This window comes from Lichenostomus cassidix, chromosome 5 (assembly GCF_008360975.1).
Source record: "Lichenostomus cassidix isolate B80296 chromosome 5, HeHo_3.0, whole genome shotgun sequence".
NCBI lineage: Eukaryota > Metazoa > Chordata > Aves > Passeriformes > Meliphagidae > Lichenostomus > Lichenostomus cassidix.
In genome coordinates this window covers 6,817,092-6,832,344 of record NC_139486.1, presented here as the reverse complement: position 1 = coordinate 6,832,344, position 15,253 = coordinate 6,817,092, and the positions used below count along the sequence as shown (strand labels likewise).

The 15,253-nt window shown below is 41.5% G+C and overlaps 1 protein-coding gene across 1 annotated transcript in view; it reads right to left on the bottom strand.

Moving 5' to 3' along the window:
• Positions 1-285: 285 nt before the first annotated feature.
• MTHFD1 (methylenetetrahydrofolate dehydrogenase, cyclohydrolase and formyltetrahydrofolate synthetase 1) overlaps positions 286-15,253 on the bottom strand; it is a 39,592-nt gene continuing 24,624 nt past the window's right edge. The window contains exons 17-28 of the mRNA XM_085061155.1: positions 14,190-14,266; positions 13,071-13,211; positions 10,442-10,510; positions 9,789-9,900; positions 9,466-9,605; positions 9,010-9,051; positions 8,185-8,285; positions 7,318-7,495; positions 6,832-6,939; positions 5,481-5,633; positions 1,390-1,498; positions 286-1,214 (exon numbers count right to left, since the gene is read on the bottom strand). Coding sequence (XP_084917281.1) covers positions 1,409-1,498; positions 5,481-5,633; positions 6,832-6,939; positions 7,318-7,495; positions 8,185-8,285; positions 9,010-9,051; positions 9,466-9,605; positions 9,789-9,900; positions 10,442-10,510; positions 13,071-13,211; positions 14,190-14,266 — 1,211 coding nt within the window. The 3' untranslated portion in view covers positions 286-1,214; positions 1,390-1,408. The remainder of the gene's footprint in view (positions 1,215-1,389; positions 1,499-5,480; positions 5,634-6,831; positions 6,940-7,317; positions 7,496-8,184; positions 8,286-9,009; positions 9,052-9,465; positions 9,606-9,788; positions 9,901-10,441; positions 10,511-13,070; positions 13,212-14,189; positions 14,267-15,253) is intronic.

Below are 15,253 nucleotides of genomic sequence, written 5' to 3'. Positions count from 1 at the left end.
ACAAGCAGATGGGCCTCAGGAATCTTAATTCAGATATTCTGCAGTCAGCTGCAAGTATCTCAAATTCACAGAATAATTCAGGTAGTTTATTTCCTACAGATGACATACATCATCCAGGGAAGGAAACCAGATTAAAACACACACACCCTGGTGCATTGCAGGCTACTTATTACTGCAATAATCACTCCTACTTGTCAATACAAGGCTTGCTGTTGTGTGCAGTTAATCACAGAAATAAGTTCTAATTCAGTAATCTCAGTGCATACATTAAAACCCAAAAAGCACTTGAAATATTTGCCAGTTTATTTGTATTTGTTAAAAAATTGGCAGCAACACTATTCTTCATGTTACAAAATTAGTTTTGGCCTACTGACAAAACCTGCTACAAGTCACTTGATCGTTATTTGTGTCGTTTCTATTGACCAAAAAGGTACTTTCAGAAACAAGGCTTGTCAATGGCACAACTGCACTTATGGTTGAGCAGAAAATGGTTCAAAAGACACATTTGGTAGAAGCCACAGATACGGGCCAGAGACCCAAGTCCCTCCAGATCTGATATCCAGAGGTTTCATTCCATTGACAGGAGAACACAGTAGTCGCAGCTGGGCTTGGGATATCTGATGTGGCTCAGCCTGCAGCAGTAATTCCCAGCAGAAGGCAGGGTAAGCACTTCTGGAGAGCGCTGGGAAGCGAAGGGATTCCTCCTTGTTCCTGTGAGATGACACTGGTGCAGCGTCAGGGCACAGCAGGTTCTCCCGTAGGGCGAGAAGTGGAACAGAGAATTCCATGTGGCAAACGGGAAATTGCTGCCAACAAGACTTTCAAAGATAATACAGGCTGCAAAGCCCCGACGGTTAAGACAATTAAGTCCCAAGACTGTTTCAAACAGCTCCAGCTTTAGGATTTTTAATTATTAAAATCATGTCACTGAATCAAAAGAGGTCATTAAACCTAAGCTTCTGTATTCTGCTTCAGCTACAATTACAAAGCAGGAGGTCTGCAGAGGAAGTATGCTTTATATGCTCAGTGTCAACTAGGTTGGAATGCAGCAGTTTAAAAATTATTACAGATTAAAAGTTAGTGGTTGATTCTTCAGCACTCCTCCTTCCAGTCACTTTGTGCACTATATTCTCACTCATATCTTATTCTGATTTAAAAAGAAAAGATCAGAGCACAGTTCCATTTACATGACTCATCAGGTGTTCTTCTGGGAGCTAAAACAAAAATAAAATTTAATTACTATTATATAGTACTGCAGGCAACTTTCAGGCTGAATTACAATCAAATGTCATTTGGAAACATATGGCATAATATGGGATTGACTAAACTCCATTATCTCAGGATGAGAAATAAAGCCCAAATATTGAAAGACTTAAAGCAGGCACTGACCTTTGGTTAATCACTCCTTTCAGAAGAGCCCATTTACTCCTCCTGTTACTGGGTCCAAGTCTATATCATAGAAGCAGGGTCTTGTAGGAAGTCCTGGCATGGTGCTCATCTGGACAGCAAGAGATGGAATGTTAAAATGGCAGCAGCAGCATTTTGTGCATAAGATCCAATACTGAAGACTTTGATTGCAACATCTCCTTGCACATGAACAGACCAGAGAAGGATGGTCATGGACTGTTTTGAAGGACCCCATGAGAATCAGGAACTCCTGGTCAGTAGACAGATATGAGGTTTTTGCTTTTTATGATGAGGATTAAGTTTGGTTTCTGCAGCTGCAAGTGACTGAGCCTAAGCTTTGGCAAAGTACTTGGCTATCCAGCTGACCATTCACTGCTGGAAGACTGTTCATGGACTTGCTGTGATGAGACAATTAATTCTGGCAGTTTTCTGGGTACTAAAGTGAGGATACAAATTTTAATACAACTTTGCCAACTGTAAAGTCTCAGCTGATTACAATTCTTTAAGAGTCTAGAACTAGATGTGTTAAATAATTAGGAATAATTACTGTTGAGAAGACAATTAAGCAGTTTGGGCTTAGTTTTGTTTTTCCTAAATGGGGATAAAGCTTAAACAGAGATGAAGAGGCCATTTCTACTGCCTGGAATGGTCTCAGAAGGGCTGTGCAGGGGCAGAACCAAAGCTCACAGAGCAGCTGCCAGCACTACAGCCTCAGGCCAGTCCTCTCCACTTGTCCCACTGCCGAGTACCCAGCTTCAGGGATGCAGAACACAAGGCTGGCAGGAGCTACACTTGGCCTGATTTATTCTTGCAGCTGACAGCATTTCCCCTCCCCTAACTCAGCATTTAGCCCAGCAGCACACACAGGCTGAACACAGAGGCTCTACAAAGGTGGACAACTTGTGACCATGTTTGGTAGCTTGTGTCAGTGGCCATTAAGTATTTTTATAAAAGGGGAAAACTTGAAAGGTCTCATTTTCTATCTGCATCACCCAGCCTCAGCTTTCACAGTCAGTATTGTTATGCCTGTCTCCATTAGATTAAAGATCTCTTTGGCAACCTGGTATTTTCTCCCTGAGCAAGTATTTTGCACGCTAATCAAATTACCTCCCCATCTTCCTTTTGATAATAAGCTGAGCAGCAAGGAGGCAAAGCTCTGTTGGTGAGGCCTTTTCTGCAGTTCTCAAAACTGTTCAGGGAGCTTTTGGAGTCCCAGCCCATTTTCCTCAGCCATTTACAAGCGCTAACACCAGTCCCACATGCACTGTACACTGCAAGTCTTTCACGGCTTATGCAGAGGTAAAAATCACTTAAAGTCTCCTCTTTGTAATGAATTATAGGGCTGCACTAGCTTTTTGTGAGAGACACTGCCTTCCCAGACAGAGAACAGGGGGCCCCAGAGAGGACCCCAATTCCTTTTGGCTCAGCTGTATGAATATTTTGCTCTCAAGAACCTTTCAAGAAGGTATTAAGACATTTGAAGTGCCCAGAGGGATTTTCCTGTTCTCAGCTCCCAGTCTCTGGCCATGAAGAGTAAGAAATTTCCTATGACTGAAGAGCCATGGAGCTTTGCAGATCTCCACCTCCAGATTCAGAAGGCCACAGCAGGAGCTGAGAGAGTGACATTCAATAGAGTAGGAGGTGCTGAAAATGTGCCTGACTTTGCCATTTCTTGCACTTTCTATTTTGAAATGAACAGTCAATTTTTCCTCCCTTCCTCTCCATAGGGCAGCCCACAGTGGCTACTCTGTTATCTGTTGCTTAAAGGCAGTCTGCTTAAACCCCAAATTTCCATGCAGTGCAGAATAATTTCTATCCAGGCTACTAATTTTCTGTACAAGTGTCTACAATGCTTCATGCACTCAGTTATTTTCAGAGCTGAAGGAATGAACTTTTTCTCCTTTATACTCCTCCCCTTTAATACCACATGTGCTCAAAAAGAACACAGGGCAATTCACACTATTTATTTACAAGAAAAACTTAGCCCACATGGGTATAATCAAACCCCTTGCAAAATTTCAAATAAAACTAATACCAACTAAACATATATTATTTGTTGCTCTTGTGGATCTTTTAAAATAAATGCCATTTAGGATCTCAAAAAAAGTAGAGCTGAATAATGGAATTGTTTTCAATTCAGCATCAGAAAAGAAGCCAAATCAATATGAGTCCAATGATTTATTCCACTTTGAATCTAGGTAACCTTTGAAATTTTATTTCCTTTAAAATCTTAGAGTATTTCATTGAAGTACATCAGTTTCAACTTTGAGCCAGAAAGGAAAAATCCAAAACTCAGAAGCTGAAAAAAAGTGACGTGCCTTTGTGATTAACTTCAGATAACAAGAATAGGCACACACCAGTGATTAATTTCACCTCACATTTATCCTAAAAGCTTCTGCATAGGGCTACATATTTGTTGCATTTTCAGCTCACAGTTCAATGGCTGCTGCCAAAAATTTATTCTGAGGCTAACACATCCCCTGCTGAATGGGTCTAAAACAGTGATCTGATTCAAAATGCCCCAGACTGCTTCTCAAAAGGACATCCATTCCTTGGGTTTTAGATACCACAGAAGAGTGATCATGTCCCAACCAGAAGAATTATTGTTAACTCTGGCATAATTAACACCATGATTCACTACATGACCAATAAAACATTAGGAAACTGGTAAGGGTGCAGAAAGGAAAAAGTCCAACTCCATAGAAACAGAAGACATCAGAAAAAGAGCCAAAATGTTAGTTTTAATGTCTGTAAACATCTCTCTCTTGTGTAGCTCATTAATGCAGTGTACCCTTTCCTTCTCCAATGCTTATGAAATAAATAATAAATCATTGTTTAGACTAAATCTTGGCTTGCAAAAAATGCCATTTATAACAGGAACAGGCATGCTATCTTTCATTCTATCCCAAAACACACATTACTCTTTAGAACATGGATGAGGCAGACTTTAATTGGGATGTGGTTACCTTATTTATTTTGGGTAATCTGGAAACCTTAACTACCTTTTTGAAAAGGAATTAAAAGAAAAAGCCAATATTTGGCTCTAGCTAGCCATTTGAAGGAAGAGAGGATCCAACTCTTAAATCAGCAAATTTCATCAACTGAGTCATGCACCCCTAATGCTTTTGAAACTTTATTATAACAAACATGTTGCCATGAGGACTTCAGAAAAAGGTTCAGGCCTAATAAACAAGAAAAATACAGAGGTGGTTGCTCCAGTTGCCTCATGCCCTAAGATAATCTAACTAGTTACTTAACATTTGCCCAGAAGAGATTCCCCAGGTAAGACTTCCAGTGGATCCTTTCATCCTACTGTTCCTCCTACAGATGCAAACCTGAATGTGAGTTCATTTTGCAGATAGCTCCTCTTTCTGCCAGGCAATCCATATCAAAGCTGTTCCAGGATCCTGTTTCCATTGTTGCTACTCTCTCCCCTCTCAGCTGACATTATGCCAATCACATCAAGGAACAGAAACTAAAAACTCAAGGGCACAGTGGAACGAGTTGCTGGAATTGTTGCAGGCTGAACAGCCAACAGATGGTCAGCAAAACCATAAGAAGCAAAGAGGAGGGGAGCCTAATAAATGATTGATAGCACAGGTCAGCTTTGCTTTGGAAGTTCTCATCCAAAGGCATCTGCTCTGTAAGCTTAGGAGGGGTTGCCTTGTTCTACCCTGATCCACAGGTGCACACAGAGGTCACCTGCAAAGTGCTTTCACCAGGAATACAAAGTCACAACAGCAACCAGGTGGGCAAGGATTTCTCCCTCTACCAGACTGCAGTTCCTAGAATTCAACAACTGCAGAGCTCACCCTTTCCTCAACATCTAGGAGGAGAGAGATGTGGGACCTGAGGGATACAGCAGGGGCTTGCTAATTATTCAAAGGTCAAGATGGTCTGTTTCAGCATCCCTCTTACCCCTGAGAGAAACCCCTGTTAAGGCATCTGATACACTGGACTGTTAAAACACCAACTGCAAATGACAAGGACTCTCCTAATTTAAGATACTTAACAGTAAGTGATTCCTGGAACGCACATGAAGTTTTTTTCCTCACCCCACAGCCATCACATACCGTTCCTACCAGTGGATACAAGAATCCAGCTCCAACACTGGCCCGAATGTCTCGGATTGGCAGAACAAAACCTGAAGGTGCTCCTTTTTGTTCAGGGTCATGAGACAACGACAAGTGAGTTTTAGCCATGCAGATTGGCAGGTTTCCAAATCCCTGGGAAAAGAGAAAGAAAAGGAATGACATAAGTGGAAAAAACAGTAATTTTTCCAGTACAAAAATGTAATTGCTCTATTGTGCCATTCTCTGCAGACATCAGACATTTTATTCCCCAGCAAGTGCTTCATCCACAGCCTGTCAGATCCACTGATCATTCTGCATCCCATTCTTTCTGTCTCAAACTCTATCCCCACCCCCATTAAGGACTAAAGAATTACCATGTCCCTCAGCACACCCAGCTGAGGAAAAAAATAACAGTATGGAAGTGCTGGATATACAACCTTGATAGCCAACTTCCTTCCTACTGTCTTCCCAAAATGTTAAACAGCTCCGAGTTAAAGGTTTGGTCAGATGAAGTCAGTTAATTAGAAATGTTTGATCAGCACAATTGCAGGTCGTGAGGAAGTGGAAATTACATGCCTCTAGGATTTTGATGGACTTTTAAAGGAATATATAAGAAGCATGAAAGTGAGAAGCTGCATATGACACTAGTAAAGGGATTGCAAAAGCAAAATTGGTTACAGCACCCTGCAACCAATGAATTGCCAATCCTCACATTGCTTTTCTCTTCAAAGACCGTCACAGACCTTCAATAATGCAGAAGTGGATAAAATCATAAAAATGTCATGCTAGAGAAGAGCAAAAGCAACACAGCAACCGGAAAACATCGAATTCAACAACCAGATGGCAAGTTCAAACCTTAAAAAACTTTCCACAAGGAGTCTTGCATAAACTGTGGAACTCTTTCCCCAACATAATTGTGACTGAATCCACATGGATTCAAAAACTGATTAGTGGAACTTGATCTCAGTGGAACAAGATGAAAAAATAATCAGAGACTATTTAAAACCAGAATAACGATTTGTAATTCCCTAATTCTCTAAATGCTGAAAGATTGGAGAGTATATTAGAGAAAGATCCCTGAACCCTCCTGCACTTCTCTCAGCACAATCACAGACGGGTACTGGGTAGTCCTGGGCCAGATGAATGAGTTCTGTCTTCTTCACTAGAAGACAGAGCCAGTTTCTCCCTTCCCACATCCTTTTCTTCCTCTGCCATAGCAGCATTTAATGAGTCCTGGACAAGGACACGATTTGAGTGAGGATTCCCTTTAAACACAAATTGAACACCACTATTCAATCTGATTACTTTGAATGAAAAACACCACTGCTAGCAGGTGATGTGGAAAACTCACCTGCTTAGTGTACAGGGCAACTTTCTCCTCTGCTTCTGGAAGCAGCTCAATGTCTCTTGCCCCATAGACCTGCTGGGCAATAAGCCTGATCTTATCTACAATAGGCAGCTAGAAAAACAAAACAGACAGGCAAGTCAGGGTGGCCAAAGTACAAAGACCTGCAGTGTCACAGCAGTTTCACATTCCCCCCACGTGCTGTGAAGTGCCCATCAGCAGACATAAGGTTAAATTCCATTTGCTACAGAACAAAATACAGAGTAATTTGAGGGTTTTCCAAACATATTTCAATACCTCAATGGGTAGCCAAAACAGTAAGAATTGACTGTTTCTTCGATAACTGGTGGAATAAATGTTACCATTCTAACACCTCATGTCTTCTCAATTTCTCAGGCAGCCTTTTAGAAAGCCCTCAGCAACTTAAACTAGTAAAACCAATTGACCTCCACCTTATAAACAAGGCATCTCTGTAATAGTGCGAGCTCCTACCTCCACATTATAGAGGAACCTGAAGTTGCTGGGTGCCTGGGATGCTCTCTGAACAGCTCGGGCCAGGGCCAGGGCTCCTTTGCCTCCCTCTGCCCAGTGAGTGCACTCCACAGCATCGAATGCTCCAGCCTCCTTTGCATGTTGTACCACAAGGGCCAGCTCAGCCTTTGTATCTGTCCTGCAAGAAGAAATTTTGCGTGTTTGTACCAGAATGCACACACAATAAATTAACTGTTTGTTCTTCCAAAACCTGTCCAAAGAAATCACATCTACCAGGAAGCTGCTCAGGGACTGTCCTGAGTCTGACCACAGCCTCCTCCTTGGCTGGCTTTAACACCACAGCTCAAAGTGCTGCTGCTGCATAAAAAGACCACACAGTGGTTGTTTCCTGTGCAGTACAACATGCAGAAGCCAATTCATGCATTTTCCTGTGGCCTTCCAGTAACTGAAAGGAACCTACAAGAGAGCTGGAGATAAACTTCTTACAGAAGCACGTAGTGACAGGACAAGGGGAATGGTTTCAAACTGACACAGTAGGTTTAGATTGGATGCTAGGAAAAAATTCTTTACTGTGAAGGTGCTGAGGCACTGGACAGGTTGCCCTGGTGCTGAAAGTGCTCCTGAAAGTGTTCAAGGCCAGGTTAGATAGGGCTCTGAGCAACTTGGTCTAGTGAAAGGGGTCCCTGCCCATGGCAGGGGACCTTCAAGGCTCTTTCCAACCCAGGCCATTCCATGGTTTTATGATTCTATGAAAATGCTGTCAACAACACATCAACAGTTCTGAGAACAGGACTTTGTGTTAAACACAGTATGTGAAGTGCCACAGTGTTACACCCCTGCATCACCTCCCCATCCCAGCTCACTCACTTGAAAGCATTGACAGCCACTACCACTGGGACACCAAACATCCTTGCATTTTGGATTTGCTTGTTTAGGTTGCTGCAGCCTTTTGCCACCAGTTGAAGATTCTGTGAAGAAGAGAGCAAGCAGGAAGCATATTTTATCAGGGGTGCTGAAACTTTTGTTCCAAACCCATTAAATCCACTAGCTAATGGTAAAAATGTCAAAATGGGAATGAAACCACAAAGGCAAGTCCCCAGTGCTGCTTTCTGAACAGGCCAGACCACTGCATGTTCTTGGACAGAATATATGAAAAAGAGTGACTACTGCTAATGATCACTGGTTTCAGCTCTCAAGGCAAGGTAAAAGAAACCATTTTGTACCACTTTTTGTTATTCTTAAAAAGTTAATATCTGTTCTCATTAACTCCCCACAGTAAAGCCTCAGTTTCCTCTCTGACACATTTCTCTTTATGTATTAAATATCACCAGCAGTGAATTTTGTGACATCCGTTTGAAGTCTGCGGCAGCAGCTTTCAGTTTACATATATTTACATTTTGCAGCATCAGAGACTATTCCTGGAAATTCAGACACTTCATCCCTTCCTATGCGAAGGATAATATATACAGAAGCTCCATGAGTGAAAGAGCTGCTGCTTAAAAAAGGACAAAACAACCCAGAGCAACCACCACCCAGAACCCCAAAACAGCCCAGAACATTACAGCTTGTATGAAGAAGCCTTTCCATGGCAGCCAAGTAAGTGACACACTAATAATCCAGGCATGCACTGCATGACACCATCATGCCATGACCACGGTTGGCTGGTCCACTGTCACAACATCTTAGAATTACCTCTTCTGTGTATTCCTTTGGCAAAGGTACCCCAGCAGTGACCTGGGGAAAAAAGGAAAGAAATGGAGCCCCATAAGACTTTTATCTATGACAGCAATCTGCACTTGATTCTTATTAAATGGTATCAAGATACAACATTCTACTCCATGCTGATCCTTTTTATTTGTAAGAAAAATATAAAAGGAAGAATAAAAGATTGCCTGATAGAGTATGTGACTGACTCTGGGGCTATCACAAGTGGCTCAGTATGCAGGCACTTCACTAGAGCAATAAAACAAACAAGTATGAACCTTTAACATACTACAATGAAGCTGTCGACAAGGGAAATAACTCCTTTCACAGCTGTGAATTTCCAGACAATTTCAAGCTGATCAAACCCCACAGGGCTCTAAGTGACTGGATCAGAACAACAGGAGCAACCCCTCAGGCCTACTGAAAACCTTCCCCAGTACTTACTGTTGGTCCTCCCCCGTGCATTTTCAGAGCTCGGACAGTAGCAACCAACACCACCACGTGAGGCCGGAGACCAGAATAGCGGCACTTGATATTGAAGAATTTCTCCATGCCTATGTCTGCACCAAACCCTGCTTCTGTAACTAGAGTAGGAAATAAAAAGAAGTTTGTGAAAGATTACTGGGTGGAGAAATCATACTCTGATTATATAAATCAGAAACTTCTCCAAGGAAAGAAAAAGGCCCAAAGGCAGTCATGATAAAAAAGGCAGATCTGTCCCCCAAAATAAAAAGCAAATAAATCTACCCTACGCTCCACACACTTACCAACAAAACCATCTTTACCCACAAGCTTCAGTGCTATTTTGTCTGCCAACACAGAGGAATTCCCATGTGCAATATTGGCAAAAGGTCCAGCATGAACAAACACTGGTGTTCCCTAGAAAAGGGAGGATGTGGGAGAGAGAAAGAGGAAATCAGAAAATGCAATTTTGCAAATATGCAGCATTTCAGGAGCTAAGTACTGTGGGATCTGAAGGTAAAGAAAAACACTTTTAGAAGACAGATCTTAAAGCCTTCTGATCAGACATTTGTTATCAGCAATAAGGACTACAGGGCAAACAGGATTATTATAATCTCCACAAGTGGAGGTATTAATCCGCTTAGGAAAAGGATGGCTAAATCCCAGCAACTCTTTGTCATTCTCCTTCATCCACACCATTTAAATTCCCAAAACACTCCTTGACATTAAAGACAACAGAACAAAGACACAGCAAAGTTTAAGCACATTTTCTCAGGGTCATCCCAGATGCCAATGGCAGACCTAGAAGCAAGCCAGCCCTCTCCCCTAGCCCTAAGCAGGAAACCACAGTAAACCTCCAACTCTAAGCTGAGTAGACCCACACTGATTGTGATGAATGAACTAAACCAGTTGCTCTAAGTGCCTTCTCAGAAGCAAGAAACAAATCATCTCTGCTCACCTCCAGTGTCTGCATGAGGTTTGGTTTGACAGCATCTTTCATCAAGACAGCCAGAGCTCCAGTCACACCCTAAAAGAAAAAAGGACAATCAGTTTCCAGATATATCAAGACCCTGAGATGGTTCTTATGCAGCATCAACGCTCTTTGTCCTGATGGGCTTTTGGTACCAGAACAAGAAGTTGTTCTACAAAGAATTAACTTTAGTCAGGCAAGGCAGAAGAATGACCTTTACATTCCTGTAAGAGGATCTGTGATTTCTGGTGGGAGCAGCTTCTTGACTGTGACCTTGCTGGGCCATCACTTTGTAGCAAAGACATGAAGAACATTAATTCATGTTTCAGTGCTATGGCAAGGTTAGCAGATAAGAGCAGCAAAGGAGTAACCTTCCAATTAGCATGGTTTACTGTAGCCCATTCAGCAGCACAAAGCAATGTTCGTAGGTTTTGCAAGCAGATTTCTCTTGGACTTTTTTCCTTCTTCATTTCAGCAACTCTGTCTACACAGTGGCCTTAAAATGTCATAATAACCTGCTATATCCTGCTCAAGTCTCTTGTGCAGAAACAACTTTTAAAGTGAACCTCTGTGCTGATGAGAACAACCAGGCTGACATGAAAGGCAAACACTTCCTCCCACGTGCAGCCCTGTACCCTGCTGAATTCTGCTTTCTGCAGAAAGCAAGCTTGTGATTTCATCCTCATATGCTTTGGGAAGAGAAAATGTGGGTTTGGTCACTTTTGTGAAAGGCAGTACAGTAGAAACCAAACCAGCTGTTCCCCAGCACTTGCAAAAGCAACTAAAATTGCTGTCATGAGTCCTGAGTCAAATGTTCACAGGAGTTATGAAAACCTTGACCCATGAACTCTTTTTCTTCCCTTTCAATTTCAACTGAATTGCAGCACTCAGTTACATGAAAGACTGTTTCTTTATAAGACATTCACTGCTTTGTTTCATTAGTTTCAATCTTGCCACATGAAAGCTTATTTAACATTTAACAGATCAGCTTTAAACTTCAGTCATTTCCACAATAATGACTGCAGAGCAAGATTTCCATGGTGACATTTCAGACCTGTGTCACTCAGCAGCACTTCAAATACATCCCATCTCTAAACACCTGTAGTCAGTTTTTGATTTCACATTTCTTCCCAGAGTGGGCTTTTTTTATTTTATTTTTGCACTTCCTGGTAGCACACTCATGACATTGGTTGCATCACCCCAGAAGGACCCAGCCAGGTCACATTTCTGCCTGCGTGAGCAGTGTGTAACACAGTCCTAATGACACAAGCCACTGGCTACCATCAGTGCAAACACAGAAGAGACAAGAGAACCTGTTGGATGTCTGATACCATCCTCCATTCTGCAGTTGCAATGGATAAAATGAAATATAATTAGATTTTTAAAAAAGTAAAAAAAGGAAAAAAAAATTGAGATGAAGGACTTCTATCACCTGGACTCTATAGAGAACTCAAAGTAACTCTCAAGCCAAGCACCATCTGCCTACACGTCTGATGGGCAGTAAGAAAGACTCCTGTTTTCCAGAAAAAGGGTTTAACTCAGTTACTTAAGTTAAACTGGCAGCATGCTAGGTGTAGGAATTAAAATCTCAAAGCTGCCTACAGAGCTTTGGCACATGCTCTTTCCCATTCCCAGCAAACGTCTCACATAGGGATTTACAGATAAATGGTTCCAGCCTGGCACTTTTCCTGCAAGGCCAGAGTCAGGCCACAAATCTACTGTTTCTTAGCCTTACCCTGGGAGGAAGTAAAACAAATAAACAACACTCCTATATCCCCCCAAAACACAAGAGGGAAAAAAAAACTTGCAGTAAGATAGCAAGAGCTGGGTAAGCCTTAGTGCCTTGTCCCACCTAGCTGGAAACACAGGTCAGGAAAAAGTGCCTGGGACACAGAGCATTCCCCTGAAACCACACTGAAGCACCATTTGGGAAAATGTTATTTGACACACTCCACAAACCTGCCAAGAACTAACAATTATTGGATGGACAGCTGCAAAACAGTGCTGCAGCTTGTAATGCTGTTTAGGGCTGCTTTACACACTGATAATAAGCACCATTGGTGCTATCACATTCAGCATTTCATGCAGTGGAAATTAAATATTTGTGTCCCTCATCAAAGGCTGCCTTACAGAGAACACACACTTTTTGCCAAGGCTTTGGCTTTTGTAGCATTCACAGACTCCCAGAATAAGGTATTTCATCGTCTGTAATTAAATTTGCACGAGGCTTTGTTCCTGCTCAATGTTTTTCTCTCTCCAGGGAGCCTGAGAAACAGGATGGCCAGCAGGATGCATTTGCAGTTCTTCTGATTCATAAACATGCTTTTTAAGTAGAACCCACCACGTATTTCCCCAGTAGCTCCTGTGGTGCCAGTTTCAACTTGACACACAGCACATCACACAGGACTCTTGTCCTGCCCAGGTCACATACACTCTCTCTGGATAAGGTGGCAGCCACACTGAAGTAAAAATCCTTCATAAACTGCAGGGGATGGGATTTTATCTTTGATCTTCTACACGTTAAGGTTTTTTTTCTGCACAGAACTGTCTCTCTGCTTTTTAATCCAAGGACTTTCAGAAATAAGAGGAAAAAGAATTTATTAACAATGACTCTTACAAGGTCATCTGCCGTAACCGGTTGTCCTTTTTTGCTGGAAGCTACCACCATTCTGCCAAATCGCTTTTTCATATCATCCAACCCATCAGCCAGGGCTAGGACTGCCATGATTTCACTGCTCACAGTGATATCAAACTGAGCCTGCAAGAGGTGAATGAAGAACTCATTAAGATTCCCCAGCAGCAATCCTTACCTCTGTTCAATTGTTGAAACAAGGCAAATCATCACCATCAGAATATAAAAAAAACAAAGAAAAAAAATACAGACATAAAATATACAAGAAATCCACAGCATTGCTCTCAGAACACACTTCATTTGATATGGCCATTTTAAACTGGATTTTTTTTTCTGCAGAATTAAGTAAAACCTACTTGTTCTGTTGCTATTACGTGTCTCTCCTGGCGCATACATTAGTGATTCATGTAAGAACACTTAACACTAACAAATTATATTTTTGGAGACTGAGCTTACTAACTCATCTGATTATCACTAAACAATACAGTAAAGGACAAAAAACACCCACCAAGAAAAAACCACAGATTCTAAAGGAAATCAAGGGTAGAATTCATCTGACATAATGCAGACACTTTCACCTCAAGGAAGCTAAGCACCCTAAAGGACATTTCAAGTCAAAAGAAAGAGGCTTTTCTGAGCACAATTAATTTGAACTATAAATTTGACGGTTACTTAAGGGATGAGGGGAGTCATAGCCCAATTGCCTCTTTTACTCTATTGATTATACAATGAATCTAGACAAGCTCAGATACTGTCTAGTTTTGGCCAGACACATCCCACCCCAAACACCCACAGTAGTGAAGATGAACCATTGTCATGCACCATCTCTAGAAAGGGCACTTGAGTACCATTGCTGTGCCACAGTTATCCCAGTTTGGGAGGCCAATATTCAGGAGAGAATATTCAGGGAAGGACGGATCAGACAATAAAACTAAACACAGCACTGGTAGCAAATTTAACTGCTTGGTTGAGCAGACTTTCTGCTTTATTTTTAACAAGATACTGGTAAAAGGTGAAAGTAGCTGGAGTTACAGAAACTGCCTTCAGCAACATCTTTTCCAAGGTACTTTACATATAAAACATGCAAGAAAAAGGAACAATTACCGTTCGTGAGAAGCCTTTCTCTGTTACAGACTGTCCAATAGTGATTTTCCTAAGGAACCTGTCATTTGTATCCAGTACTGCAAGGAATGCAGAGAGATAAGATGTCACACTGCGAGTCATAAATTCACATCTGTGCCCTGTGACAAACACCCAGCCAGGTCACCAATGGAGAGAAGATGGCAGTTTGAGAAACCATCCTCTCCTGGAGAATGGCAAGTGCTTCTCAACATGATTCTTTCACAGAACTGATCTGCAATGAATTTAAGATACCCAGAGACATACCAGACCCTGCACTGCATCCAGAGGGAGTCTGCATCCCTTTGTGTGCATTAACCACCAGACCAAAGCTAATCTGAAAAGCAGAACTGCTAATATTATTCCAATTGATTTTTCACCATCATTAACCAATATGAATTCAGGGAATTATTGCAGTCAAAAAGAAATAAAATTATCACTTTATAAGTTAAGTGATAAAATGGTCAGATACTATCATTCAGTGAGAATTGTTTCACACAGCTCCATTAAGTCAAATTACCTTGGAAACACAAACTATGAAATACTGGCGTAAATCTGCTGTTTCTTACTACATGCTTGAAATATTTTAAGTGTTTTATGAAGTATTTCCCATGAGGCAGACTACTTTAGCGTCATTACAGGTTATGAAGCAAATTCTAGAGAATACATTCCACACTGTATTTTAAAAGAAAAAAAGCAATACTTTCAGAGTCAAACTCAGGAAAAAAGTCCACTTAAAAATTCTTTTGGTAGTGAAATATTAAATCTGCCAGACCAAAGAATGATCTTACCTTCAATTATCCTTAAAAACCTTTTAAAAAATCTGGCCTTCATTTGCTGTCAGTCCCCAACAGAGCAAGTGAGCAGATTAAAACTGAGTTTAATCCCAGAGCAGAGCCCTCTCCTTACTCACAGAGCAGTCAGGTAAAAAGGCTGTTGGCTACACTGCCAAACTCAGCTCTCAGTGACTGACAAATCCAGAAACACAAACCTGCACCCATCAGGAAACTCTTAATATTTGTGAATTCAGAGCAGATTTAAGCCTCTGT